Source organism: Cannabis sativa, chromosome 3 (assembly GCF_029168945.1).
Source record: "Cannabis sativa cultivar Pink pepper isolate KNU-18-1 chromosome 3, ASM2916894v1, whole genome shotgun sequence".
NCBI lineage: Eukaryota > Viridiplantae > Streptophyta > Magnoliopsida > Rosales > Cannabaceae > Cannabis > Cannabis sativa.
Window position 1 is genome coordinate 22,872,862 of NC_083603.1, and position 11,167 is coordinate 22,884,028.

At 33.8% G+C, this 11,167-nt stretch overlaps 2 protein-coding genes across 2 annotated transcripts; one reads left to right on the plus strand and one right to left on the minus strand.

Moving 5' to 3' along the window:
• Positions 1 to 4,061: 4,061 nt before the first annotated feature.
• LOC133035990 (uncharacterized) lies at positions 4,062 to 4,829 on the minus strand. The gene has a single exon (XM_061112452.1). The coding sequence runs from the start codon at positions 4,827 to 4,829 to the stop codon at positions 4,062 to 4,064; it is 768 nt and encodes a 255-aa protein (XP_060968435.1).
• Positions 4,830 to 5,500: 671 nt separating this feature from the next.
• Positions 5,501 to 9,896, plus strand: LOC115709396 (uncharacterized). Its single transcript, XM_030637487.2, has 11 exons — positions 5,501 to 5,906; positions 6,371 to 6,682; positions 6,759 to 6,867; positions 6,954 to 7,047; positions 7,744 to 7,831; positions 7,926 to 8,009; positions 8,349 to 8,445; positions 8,530 to 8,617; positions 8,758 to 8,863; positions 8,947 to 9,036; positions 9,140 to 9,896. Exons 1-11 carry the CDS (start codon positions 5,736 to 5,738, stop codon positions 9,536 to 9,538), a joined length of 1,638 nt encoding a protein of 545 aa, XP_030493347.1. The 5' UTR covers positions 5,501 to 5,735; the 3' UTR covers positions 9,539 to 9,896.
• The last annotated feature ends 1,271 nt before the right edge of the window (positions 9,897 to 11,167 follow it).

The following is an 11,167-nucleotide window of genomic DNA, read 5'->3' on the forward strand; positions in this document are numbered from 1 at the left end:
GTTCAGTATGTCGTACCCACTACTATGGCTCCCAACTCTCACACAAGGCCCAAAAGAGAGGAATTTAACCTTAATAAGAACAACTGTTATTAATTGAATAGGCCCAAAAACTAAATGGGCCTAAATAAAATTTATCAATGACTATGACATTTTATTTAGCAACAACAACCTATATGCATCTATAATAAAATTAAACACATAGGCTCACACAGGCACACTTTGGATGGGTCCTATCATGTTGCTAGGTCATACACAGATGAAAGAAGTTTGCAAATATACCTGTTACAAATTATTATCTTGACCAAGGGAGCCATCAGATCATTAGATCTGGCAAAAAGTAACCATGGCTATTTGCAATCAAGTAATAATAGGTTTTGAAAACTTACAAACAAGCTAAAACACATACTCCTGCAACAAGGTTAGCTGGATAGTTGGATGTAGGATTTATTTAATTTTAAATTAAATTATTAATTTCGAAAATAATTAATTAAATAAAATAATTTTCGAAAATTTAAAAAAAAAAATTTGAAAAAATTCGAAATTTAAAAAAAAAAATTAAATTTAAAATTAAACCTACAATTTTGAAAAATTAGGTTTCAACCAACCTAAATATCATTTCAAAATTTGCTAACTACTTTTAAAAATTTAAATGTTATTTTATAAATAAAAATTAAATAAAAAATTAAAAAAGATAAATGAATATCTTTTTCACATTTTAAATGTAATTTAAATAAATAAAATAACAAAATTTAAAAGTTAGCAAAATATCTAACATCTTTTTAAAATTACATGATTATAGTTATCTTATTTTAAATTTAAATAAGGTCAAATTATTTTAAAAAAAATTAATTTAAAATATTTAAAATCTGACCTTAAATTTAAAAATAAGATAAGATATAATCAAATTTAAAAATAAGATAGATTATTAAGCAAATAAGATAGATACTAACTATTTTAAATTCAAATTATACTAATATCTTGGATTAAATTTAAAAAATATTAAATTAATTCATAATGATAATTAGAATTGAATTAGGAATAGTAATAGTATAAATATAGAACTACACAAAAAATCGGAAGTTAATTCCATGAAAAAGCATGAAAAATTGAAGAAAAACGAAAAAATTGTGAGCTGTACGGACAGTATTCGCGATCGCAGGAAAATTTCAGCACAACTCCGTTTTTTCCGAATCTTCAAAAAATCATAACTAATTCAAATTAAATCAAAATTGAGTTCTGTAAAAAAGTAACTTGCTTAATTTTTTCCATACTATCCAATAAAAATAATTCCAGAAACAGATATTCAATTATTTTTAACGAAAATTCACAAACACCAATCAATCATCAAATAACACTCAATACAACATGATACCATCCAAAAACAAACAAACAATCGTTTTAAAGTCCAAATTTCTTGCAAGTAAATCAATTACCATGGCTCTGAGGCCAATTGTTGGAATTTATTTTACCAGGATCTTAGATCTACTCACAAGTATGTTGATTAACACCCTAAATATGAATTTTCTAAAACGATGAAATAAACACATATAAAGTTTAGGAAACCTTACATTGGGTGCAGCGGAACATAATGACTCCTTCCGTTCAGATATCTAGCCCTTGATTCCTTTCTGTAGCAGAGCATTATCAATATCTGAACCTGGATCTCTTTCTCTGAATCTTTGATGCTGAAACTCCTTCTTGCTGAAAGTCTTTCTTCACGATCTTCCTCACTATGATTGAGGTATCACTTGCTGTGTGTGGGCACTACTCATACACTAAGTATTTCGAAATTTCAATGAAGAAGAAAGAGAGAGTGGGTTCGGCCAAAGATAGGGAGAGAGAGAGGCTCAGTTTTTTCTGAACGAAAAGTAGAAAATTTAAGTGTGTAATTTTTCTGAAGCCTTCACTATCTATTTATAGCATTCAACTAGGGTTAGGTTTGAATTATTTGGCATTAAAATAATGAAAAAATCAGTTTAAATTTCCTACAAAAGTGGCCGGCCCTATACTAGTGGATTTGGGCCCCACTTTTTGCAATTTTACAGTTTTACCTTTTCTGCATCTGATTTTCTCTAAAAACGCCAATTTTCTAATTCAACCATTTAAATGTCAATTCTAACTATTTAATAACTATAAATAATTATTAAATAATATTGTCATTTATCATATTTATTAATTGAACCATACAAAGTATGATAATTAACAAATATGCCTCTAAAACTCTTTCTTTACAATTTCGCCCTTACTTAGTGAAAAATTCACAAATAGACATAGTCTAATTTGAGAATTATAATTGATTAATCAAAACCAATTACATGAGTCTTACAAGCAATATTATCTCAACTAGTGCGGGGACCATGGGTCTATTTAACCGAGCTTCCAATAAGTAGATCAAGAATTTAGCACTAAAATTCACTAACTTATTAATTCTTCGTTGAATCCACGCATAGAACTTAGAATTGCACTCTCAGTTATATAGAATGCTCTATATGTTCCACCATATAGACACATCATTAGTTATCCATTGTTATAATCCTAATTTGATCACTGATCCTCTATATGAATGATCTACACTGTAAAGGGACTAGATTACCGTTACACCCTACAATGTATTTTATCCTTAAAACACTTGACCCCGTCTAAATGATATTTCAGCTTATGTGAAATGAGTACTCCACCATTTATGTTCGTTTGGTCAAGCTCGAAGGAGATCATCCTTTGCTTGCTATTCGCCAGATAGAAGCTATAGATTCCATGTTTATGTTAGCGCTCCCACTCAATTGCACTACCGTGTTCCCAAAATGTACGTATCACCCTGACCTAAAAGTAGGCTTAACTAACAAATCAAAGAACACGAATAGCCTCTCGAGATTGAGCCTAATCATATCAGGATTAAGATCATTTGATATAGGATCAACTAGGCGATATTGACTTGAATAGATATTACGGTAAGTTTAGTAAATCTAAGTCAAAGTTCAATATCGGTCCCTTCCGATGCATACTCCATGCATCCAACCTGAGCTTTACTTTAACCAATGCTCTGGAAAGAACATAGCATTTCTCCAAATGCAAGTAAACTCTTGTTGTAGATTATCATATCAGTAAAACCCTATGTCTGATAAATCTAGGAAACTTTATTCACATAGTCATGTTTACTTTCCAATGTGTTGACGGCACAATAAACAGGATCAAGTATGTGAAAAGGGTTTCAGATGAATTCATACATTATGTACATATAATCATGAAATAAATCATGTGAACCATGCAACATTAAATGTTATTTCTGATCTATATTAATAAGTAAATCTGATTATATTGAAATGAGTTTTATTTAGGGCATAAAACCCAACATACTACCTGTTCTCCTTTCCAAATATCAGCATTTCTTGCTGTCCAAAGATGATAAACCAGAGAGGTTGTTGCAGCAGCTAGAATTTTCTTTTAACCCTTACTTATTTTTAATTTTCCGATCCACCTGATGATGTGAGGCAAACTCTTACTTCTTACATTCCATCCCAACCATTCCTTAAGTCTGTTGAGGCATTCCACTGCAAACTTACACTCAAAAACAGATGTTGAGTCGTTCCTTTCCCATCCTGGCACAAGCAGCAGCCTTCATCTATCTGTATTCCCATTCTTATCAGCCTGTCTTTTGTCTTCAGTCTACCATGCATAGTCAACCATAGAATAAAGCAATGTTTAGGTAAGTTTAGACGAGCCCAAACCTCCTTACTCTAGTATGTTTTGGTCAGTGAGGGAGTTAGAATTCTATAGCCTGCTGTAATAGAGAATTTGTGTGCTACAAACTCTCTTGTATCTATCAAACTCCTCACTTGATCCTTTAGAGCCACCAACTTCTTCCAATACCAACTAGCATGTATAGAAGGAGTGTAGCTCCATCAATCCCCTTCCTTCAAATACACACTATGAACCCACTTCATCCACAAACTCTCCTTGTTATTCGTGATTGCCCAAACATATTTACACATAGCTGTTTTGTTCTATTCTTCAACTCTTTTGATACCTAAAGCCCTTGCTGATTTTAGAGTGCAAACCATGTCTCAATTGATTGCTCCAGCTCCCTGAAACATTGATTGCCCTTTCCAAAGATAAGCTATGAAAACTGCTTCAGTGCCTCTAATTATTCTCTTTGGTAAGATAAGAATTTGACTCCAGTATGCTTGAATCGCCATTAGGACAAAATTTATCAAAACTGTTCTCTCTGCAAAAGACAAGTTCCTCGAACTCCAACTCCTAATTCTGGCAGTCATCTTCTCTATCAGTATCTCACATTCTCTTCCTGATATTCTCTTTGCATTGATAGGTATTCCCAAGTAAGTAAAAGGCAAATTCTGTCTTGAAAAACTAGAAAGTTTCAGCAGCCTCTCTACTACAGTTTGCTCCATGTTACTGCAATATAATGCAATTTTTGTAGGACTTGGTTGCAATCCTGAGGTGACAGAGAAAAGCTTAAGAGCTTGCAACAGGTACCTGACACTTCTCTCATTCCCTTTGCTGAATAATATTACATCATCTGCAAAAGCAAGGTGGTTCAATTTGAGCTCAGTGCATCTATCATGAAAACAAAAGTCTTCCTTGTCTCCAACTTTCGCCATCAGTCTAGATAGATGCTCCATTCTTATTACAAATAGTAATGGAGATATAGGATCCCCTTGTCTTAAGCCTCTCTTAGATTCAAAGAAACCATGGAGAGTTCCATTGAACATCAGAGAGAACCTAGGTGTTGAGATACATTGCATGATCAGTTTGACAAATGGAATTAGAAACTGAAGTCCATAAAGCATCTCCTTTATAAATTGCCACTCCATTGTATCATATGCCTTTTGAATATCCAACTTAATCACACACCCTGGTTTGTTGGATTTCCTATCATAATGCTTGATCAAATCTTGACAGATCATAATGTTGTGCCCAATAAATCTGCCTTTGATGAAGTCTCCTTGTGAATGAGAGATAATATCAGGTAAAACTAATTTGATTCTAGAACTCAAAAGCTTAGTTGCAATCTTATAAATGATATTGCAACAAAGTTGCAATAGGTCTAAAATCTTTAATAATATTAAGACATTTTACCTTAGGCACCAGTGTAATCACAGTTGAGTTGATTTTCTTAAAAATCTTGCCATTAATTACGTATTTAATACAATAATTATATATGTTTCATTTTATAGATATAAATTTCTAATAATTTACTAAATAAATTTTTGTTTTTTTTTTTCAAAATTGAAAAACAATAGTGGTTATAGAACATATTTTTATTTTTCAAAAATAAAATTTTAAAAACAAAAAATTTAACTTTTATTTTTATGATTGAAAAATTAAAAACAAAGGCACTCCAGTTTCGTAACTTTCGTTTGATGATGAAGAAGACGGAAAAAAAGAAGTTGTAATCATAGCCGTCCATATCATTGACTAATGAGCCATTCAAAGTCAAATCACACGTACAAAAGACTTCTCATGAACCGCGAAGCAGAGGATCCAAAGCCCCATTGATCCGGAAGCCATTGAAGTGGAGACCCAAACAAAGGAGGAAAAATAGAAAAAAAGGAAAAAAAAAAAAAAATGAAAAACAGAGAGCAAAACAATACAAAACCCAGGCTAGCAAAATATCTTCGTCTTCTTCGTTTTTGGGGACTCAGCAAAATTAGCATTGAATAACCCTAATGTCATGATCGTTTGCTCTCGGCTCTATCGTAGTAACCAGCTTCTTCACCATGATCAACACTGCCAACGGTATGATGTCAACGGCTTCTTCATCGGGGAACGCCCAATCGCCTGGTCTGAAGACCTATTTCAAAACACCAGAAGGTCGATATAAGCTTCATTACGAAAAGACTCACCCTTCGGGTTTTCTCCACTACACCCATGGGAAAACCGTCACCCAGGTTCCTTGGTTTTTCATTAATCAACTTCTTTTCCTTTCCTTTCTCTCTCAATTTACTATTTGAATAGTGTTTTCTTAAGAAATTTTTAGCTGCTCATTTCGTAAAATCAAATGTTCGCTGTTGGGTTTGTTGAATTTATTTGGTTCTAGGGTTTTCCTTTCCTTTTATGTTCATGGCTGCCGTTTTTTAGGATTGTAATTTGAATTATTTGAAATTTATTATAAAGTGATTATTGATATTGTGAAGGTACGTTATTATGTTCATATATTTCAATCTTAGTTCTTATGATTTTCCTTCAATTTTCATATTGTGGAAGAAATTTCGATTAGATATAATCATATTCTTATCAAGGACCACTTACTGAAGTTAACACCAAGACATGATCTTTACAAGTTTATAGAATTTATGGCATTTTGACCTAAATACTAAAACTTCAGTGGTGTTTTTGTTTGTTCATTAATCAGGTGACTCTAGCATATCTCAAAGATAAACCTTCCCCATCAACCCCTACATCCTCACAATCAAGCTTCACTACCAGTGGAGGTGTGAGATCAGCTGCAGCTAGGTTGCTAGGTGGTGGAAATGGGAGTCGGGCACTTAGCTTTGTTGGCGGCAATGGTGGGAGTAAGAGTGTCAGTGCAAGTAGAGTTGGGTCATTGGGGGCTTCAAGCTCTACCAATTTGGCCTCTACATCAAATTTTGATGGCAAAGGGACTTATTTGATCTTTAATGTGGGGGATGCAATTTTTATAAGCGACTTGAATTCCCAAGACAAGGTATTATAATAATTTTAGATTTTAGTTAGTTTGAAGATAAGTGTTTGGTGTATGAGAGGTTTATGTCTGTATGTAGGATCCAATAAAATCAATACATTTTAGTAATTCAAACCCCATTTGTCACGCATTTGACCAAGACGCAAGGGATGGTCATGATTTGATTATTGGGCTGAATTCAGGAGATGGTAAACTTTATTTCTTGAAACTAAGTTATAATCTTGTTTTTGAGAGTTAGAAATTTCAGTTTTAGCTGTTATGTGTATTACTGCAGTATATTCTGTCTCACTGAGACAACAATTACAAGATGTTGGAAAGAAGCTTGTTGGGGCCCAACACTATAACAAAGATGGTTCGGTTAATAGCAGGTAAGACTAAAGTGTTATTGTATTTTTTTTTGTTGAGAAGGTCATTGTTCATATCCAGAATCTGATGTGTACACTTGGTAATTCTGATGTCACACTTGGGTTAGATTCAGTGTCCCTGAAATTGAGATATGATGTAAAGAGAGTGTTTGTTAATTATGTTTGATAGATATCTCTTATATTTATTACTAGAAAAATTGAAGTTCATAGACATAAGTGTTGTCAAGGTATCATGGGCCTTTAAAATAGAAAGAAATATTCATAGCTTTGGTGGAAAAGCAAGATATGTATATATTCTTAAATTGCATGCTTTTACTTCTGTATTCATATTGGTAGGACTTGGCAGCTGTAGAGGGTAGTCTACTGGACAATTTGAACATTCACTCAAGTTTAATGATACTGAAAAATCTGATTCTTGAACAGTTAAAATTGTTCGACATTTGATCTTTGTTTTTTGAAATGGGTACATTTAATCTTGGTCTCTGTAACATGACCATAGTAAAACAAGTATTGGGGGTAAAAAGACAAAATACTTAGCTGCTTATACTTATTCCTTTTTTATATTTATTTTTAAAATCGAGTCCTTTTAGATTTTAATAAAATATTTTGGGTACGGGTTGGATTTTCTTTGTGTGTAATGTATGAGAAGTCTGAAGTCTAATTTTGGAGACTAGTTTATTTGACACGAATTTCCAACAGCCGCTGTACTAGTATTGCATGGGTGCCTGGCGGTGATGGTGCTTTTGTAGTTGCTCATGCTGATGGGAACTTGTATGTGTATGAGAAGGCAAGCATTAATGTTCTAATGTCATATACTTTCAATGGTTTTGCTAGTAATGTCTGAAATATGATGTTTAGTTTTGTTGTTTTTCCCCCTCTAGAACAAAGATGGTGCAGGTGATTCTTCATTCCCTGTCATCAAAGATCAAACTCAATTTTCTGTTTCGCATGCTCGCTATAATAAGGTACTTAGAACTTTTAGTGTGTGCAATTGTTTTGATATTACTGTGTTACTTCTGGTGTTAGTTTGGGCTGTATATGTCTGTTAGTATATTTTTTAGATTCTGGTAGACTCTCGGACAAGATTTCTACTATCTAAAACAACCAAGGAGAAGTTAGATGATTCTATATCATTTTGATAAATATGCAATGATCATTCCAGATCTTCTAAGCAGTTTACCTTATTATAAACACAGTAAAGTTGTACTTTGTTAAAATTAATGTTGTTTGATGGTGTATATTAATAACATACCTTTTATGCTCCCTTTTGTTATTGTCCATTGACTACAGCATTATGTTTGCAGAGTAACCCAATTGCCAGATGGCATATATGCCAAGGTTCCATTAATAGCATCACTTTCTCTACTGATGGAACATACTTAGCAACTGTTGGAAGAGATGGTACTATGTTAATATTGTACTTTGTTTGTTTGTTCAATTACAACTTCAAATACACATGAGCATTGGTTTAATTTCTGTACTCAGGTTATTTACGTGTTTTTGACTACTCTAAAGAGCAACTTGTATGTGGTGGCAAAAGTTATTATGGTGCGCTCTTATGTTGTGCTTGGAGGTGTGTAACGTTTTGGATATTCAATTTTATAATTATTATTATTTACATCCCAGAGTTGAGTTTAGCGCATATCTCTGTTGTTCTTTTCCTTTGAGACAGTATTTTTTCATTCTGATGACATATGACATGATTTATGACAGCATGGATGGAAAATACATTCTGACTGGAGGAGAAGATGATTTAGTTCAGGTTTGGAGTGTGGAAGATCGGAAGGTTGTAGCATGGGGTGAGGGGCATAATTCATGGGTGAGTTTTATAAGATATTTACATCTTTGTGAGTTTCTTCTTCCTCTTGGTTTCTCATCATCTCAAACTTATTGCTTATGCAGGTCAGTGGAGTGGCTTTTGATTCATACTGGTCATCACCAAATTCAGATGGTACAGAAGAGACTGTATACCGGTTTGGTTCTGTTGGCCAGGTATTATAATTTTGATGTTTGTTCTGGTTGAGTTGTTATTGTTATTTTGCTTAATATTGATATCAATGAAGGTCACAGAGCTTAATAACTTGTATCTCACCAGGACACACAGTTGCTCCTTTGGGACCTAGAAATGGATGAGATTGTTGTACCATTGCGACGACCACCTGGTGGATCCCCAACTTTTAGCACTGGAAGCCAGTCATCCCATTGGGACACTGTTTGTCCAATTGGCACTCTTCAACCTGCTCCGAGCATGAGAGATGTCCCAAAGATCTCACCACTGGTTGCACATCGTGTGCATACCGAACCCCTTTCTGGTTTGACTTTTACACAAGAATCTGTTCTTACTGTCTGCCGAGAGGGACATATTAAAGTTTGGATGAGACCAGGAGCTGCGGATAACCAATCGAGCAACGGTGAAACTGTCTTGAGTACCAGCTTGAAGGAGAAACCTTTATTGTCATCAAGTAAGGCTGGCAATTCAAGTTACAAGCAATGACTAAACTGTCTGGACACCAGGCAAAACCAAAGCTATTTTTTTCCCATTTCGAGTTGCTGTTTATTTTCTTGTGTAGCTGTTTTTATCTCTTTGGTATTGTTCCAGTTGGTTTTCAGAACTAGCACCAATGATATTTAACCAACTGGGGTTTTATTGTATAGACTAAAATGGCCATTGGAGGCACTCAGAGGTTGGAAGAGGGAAAGAGAATGATTCCCTTTGTAAGTACAGAACGGCCTTTTCTAGGACATGTCTAATTACTTAACAGGAATAATTTGAAGGTGCAATCTTTGAAATCTGTACATCTTAGCATTGCGTTTTTGAGCATTTATATAATACCAAAGAAATCTTGAGGCCATTCATTTTAGCACCTTTTTTGTTTGATTTATCTGTTGAGTATGATCCTCAACTTGAGGTGGCATTGGTTTGGGATTACTGCAGAGGCTATGTATATAATTATAATTATATATATGCATTTTTTTTAATTACATTATTGAGTTCCTAAATTAATTTTTTACCTCTTAAGTGAGTATAGCATAAACTGTAGCGTGTATATGTTTAGTTTATAACAAGTCTTGATGTACATTCTTACAGTTATAGTAGTAAAATGTATGCATTTTGTCCCTTGATTATTATGATCCATATCTTTGCTTTTTGTGAACCCCGTTATTGATTTGTCCTAGAAATCCTTCTCTTGTCCAATTAATATAAGGTTTTTCTTTTAATAAAATTATTGTAACATTTAATTAAAGCTTTTGTGGCTCAAAATTTAGGGAGAAGGAAATCAACCCAAAGTTAAGTTCATTCCCAGAGATACTCTTAACAGATAGGACAATAGAGTTTTTTTTTTTGGGAGATAAAAGCTATTATATTAAAACAGAAAGTTATAATACAATAGACATTAGTGGAGGTGGAAGTTCCTCCAACCATAAACAATCAGTACTCACTGAAAGAGCATACTTAGCAAGAGTATGAGTAGCAGTATTTGCACACCTCTTGACATGAGTAATCTGTACTCCAGGGAAATTGGACACTGAAAGTAAAATATCAATCAACAAGCAATGAAAGTCCGAGAATGAAGCATGTTGTGACTGCAAACCATTAATGACTACAAGAGAGTCCGATTCAATGTAGTCCACAGGTAGTTGTAGGTCTTTTATCCATTGTAGGATGTGGATTAGGGCCAAAACATCTATAATTTCTGGTTTAAAACAGTCTGGGAAAGGTCTTGACATTGCAGCGATGCAATCACCACTACTGTTTTGTAATATAGCACAAAAACCAGAAATTTGCTTAGCTTTGTTAACAGATGTGTTTGTATTTAGTTTCAGCCTACCTGAAGGTGGGTTCAACCATTTAGGTGATGGTTGATTCGATTGTAAACCTGCCTGTTGGTGTGTTATTGCAAGGCCCATGGGCATACAGGCTGAATGAAACACCTCCAAGTATGATATGGCTTTGAATAGCAGCAATTCGATCAGATGGGGTTTAGTACCATGACGTTCCTGTTGGAATTTATTTTACCAGGATCTTAGATCTACTCACAAGTATGTTTATTAACACCCTAAATATGAACTTTCTAAAACGATGAAATAAACACATATAAAGTTTAGGAAACCTTACATTGGG

Excerpts from the sequence above, each read along its gene's own strand:
- LOC133035990 (XM_061112452.1), bottom strand. The coding sequence starts at position 4,829 with ATGGAGTGGCAATTTATAAAGGAGATGCTTTATGGACTTCAGTTTCTA.
- LOC115709396 (XM_030637487.2), top strand. The coding sequence starts at position 5,736 with ATGATCAACACTGCCAACGGTATGATGTCAACGGCTTCTTCATCGGGG. Across the intron at positions 6,683-6,758 it reads ACTTGAATTCCCAAGACAAG|GATCCAATAAAATCAATACA; the intron begins GTATTATAATAA and ends GTCTGTATGTAG. Across the intron at positions 8,864-8,946 it reads GTGAGGGGCATAATTCATGG|GTCAGTGGAGTGGCTTTTGA; the intron begins GTGAGTTTTATA and ends TTGCTTATGCAG.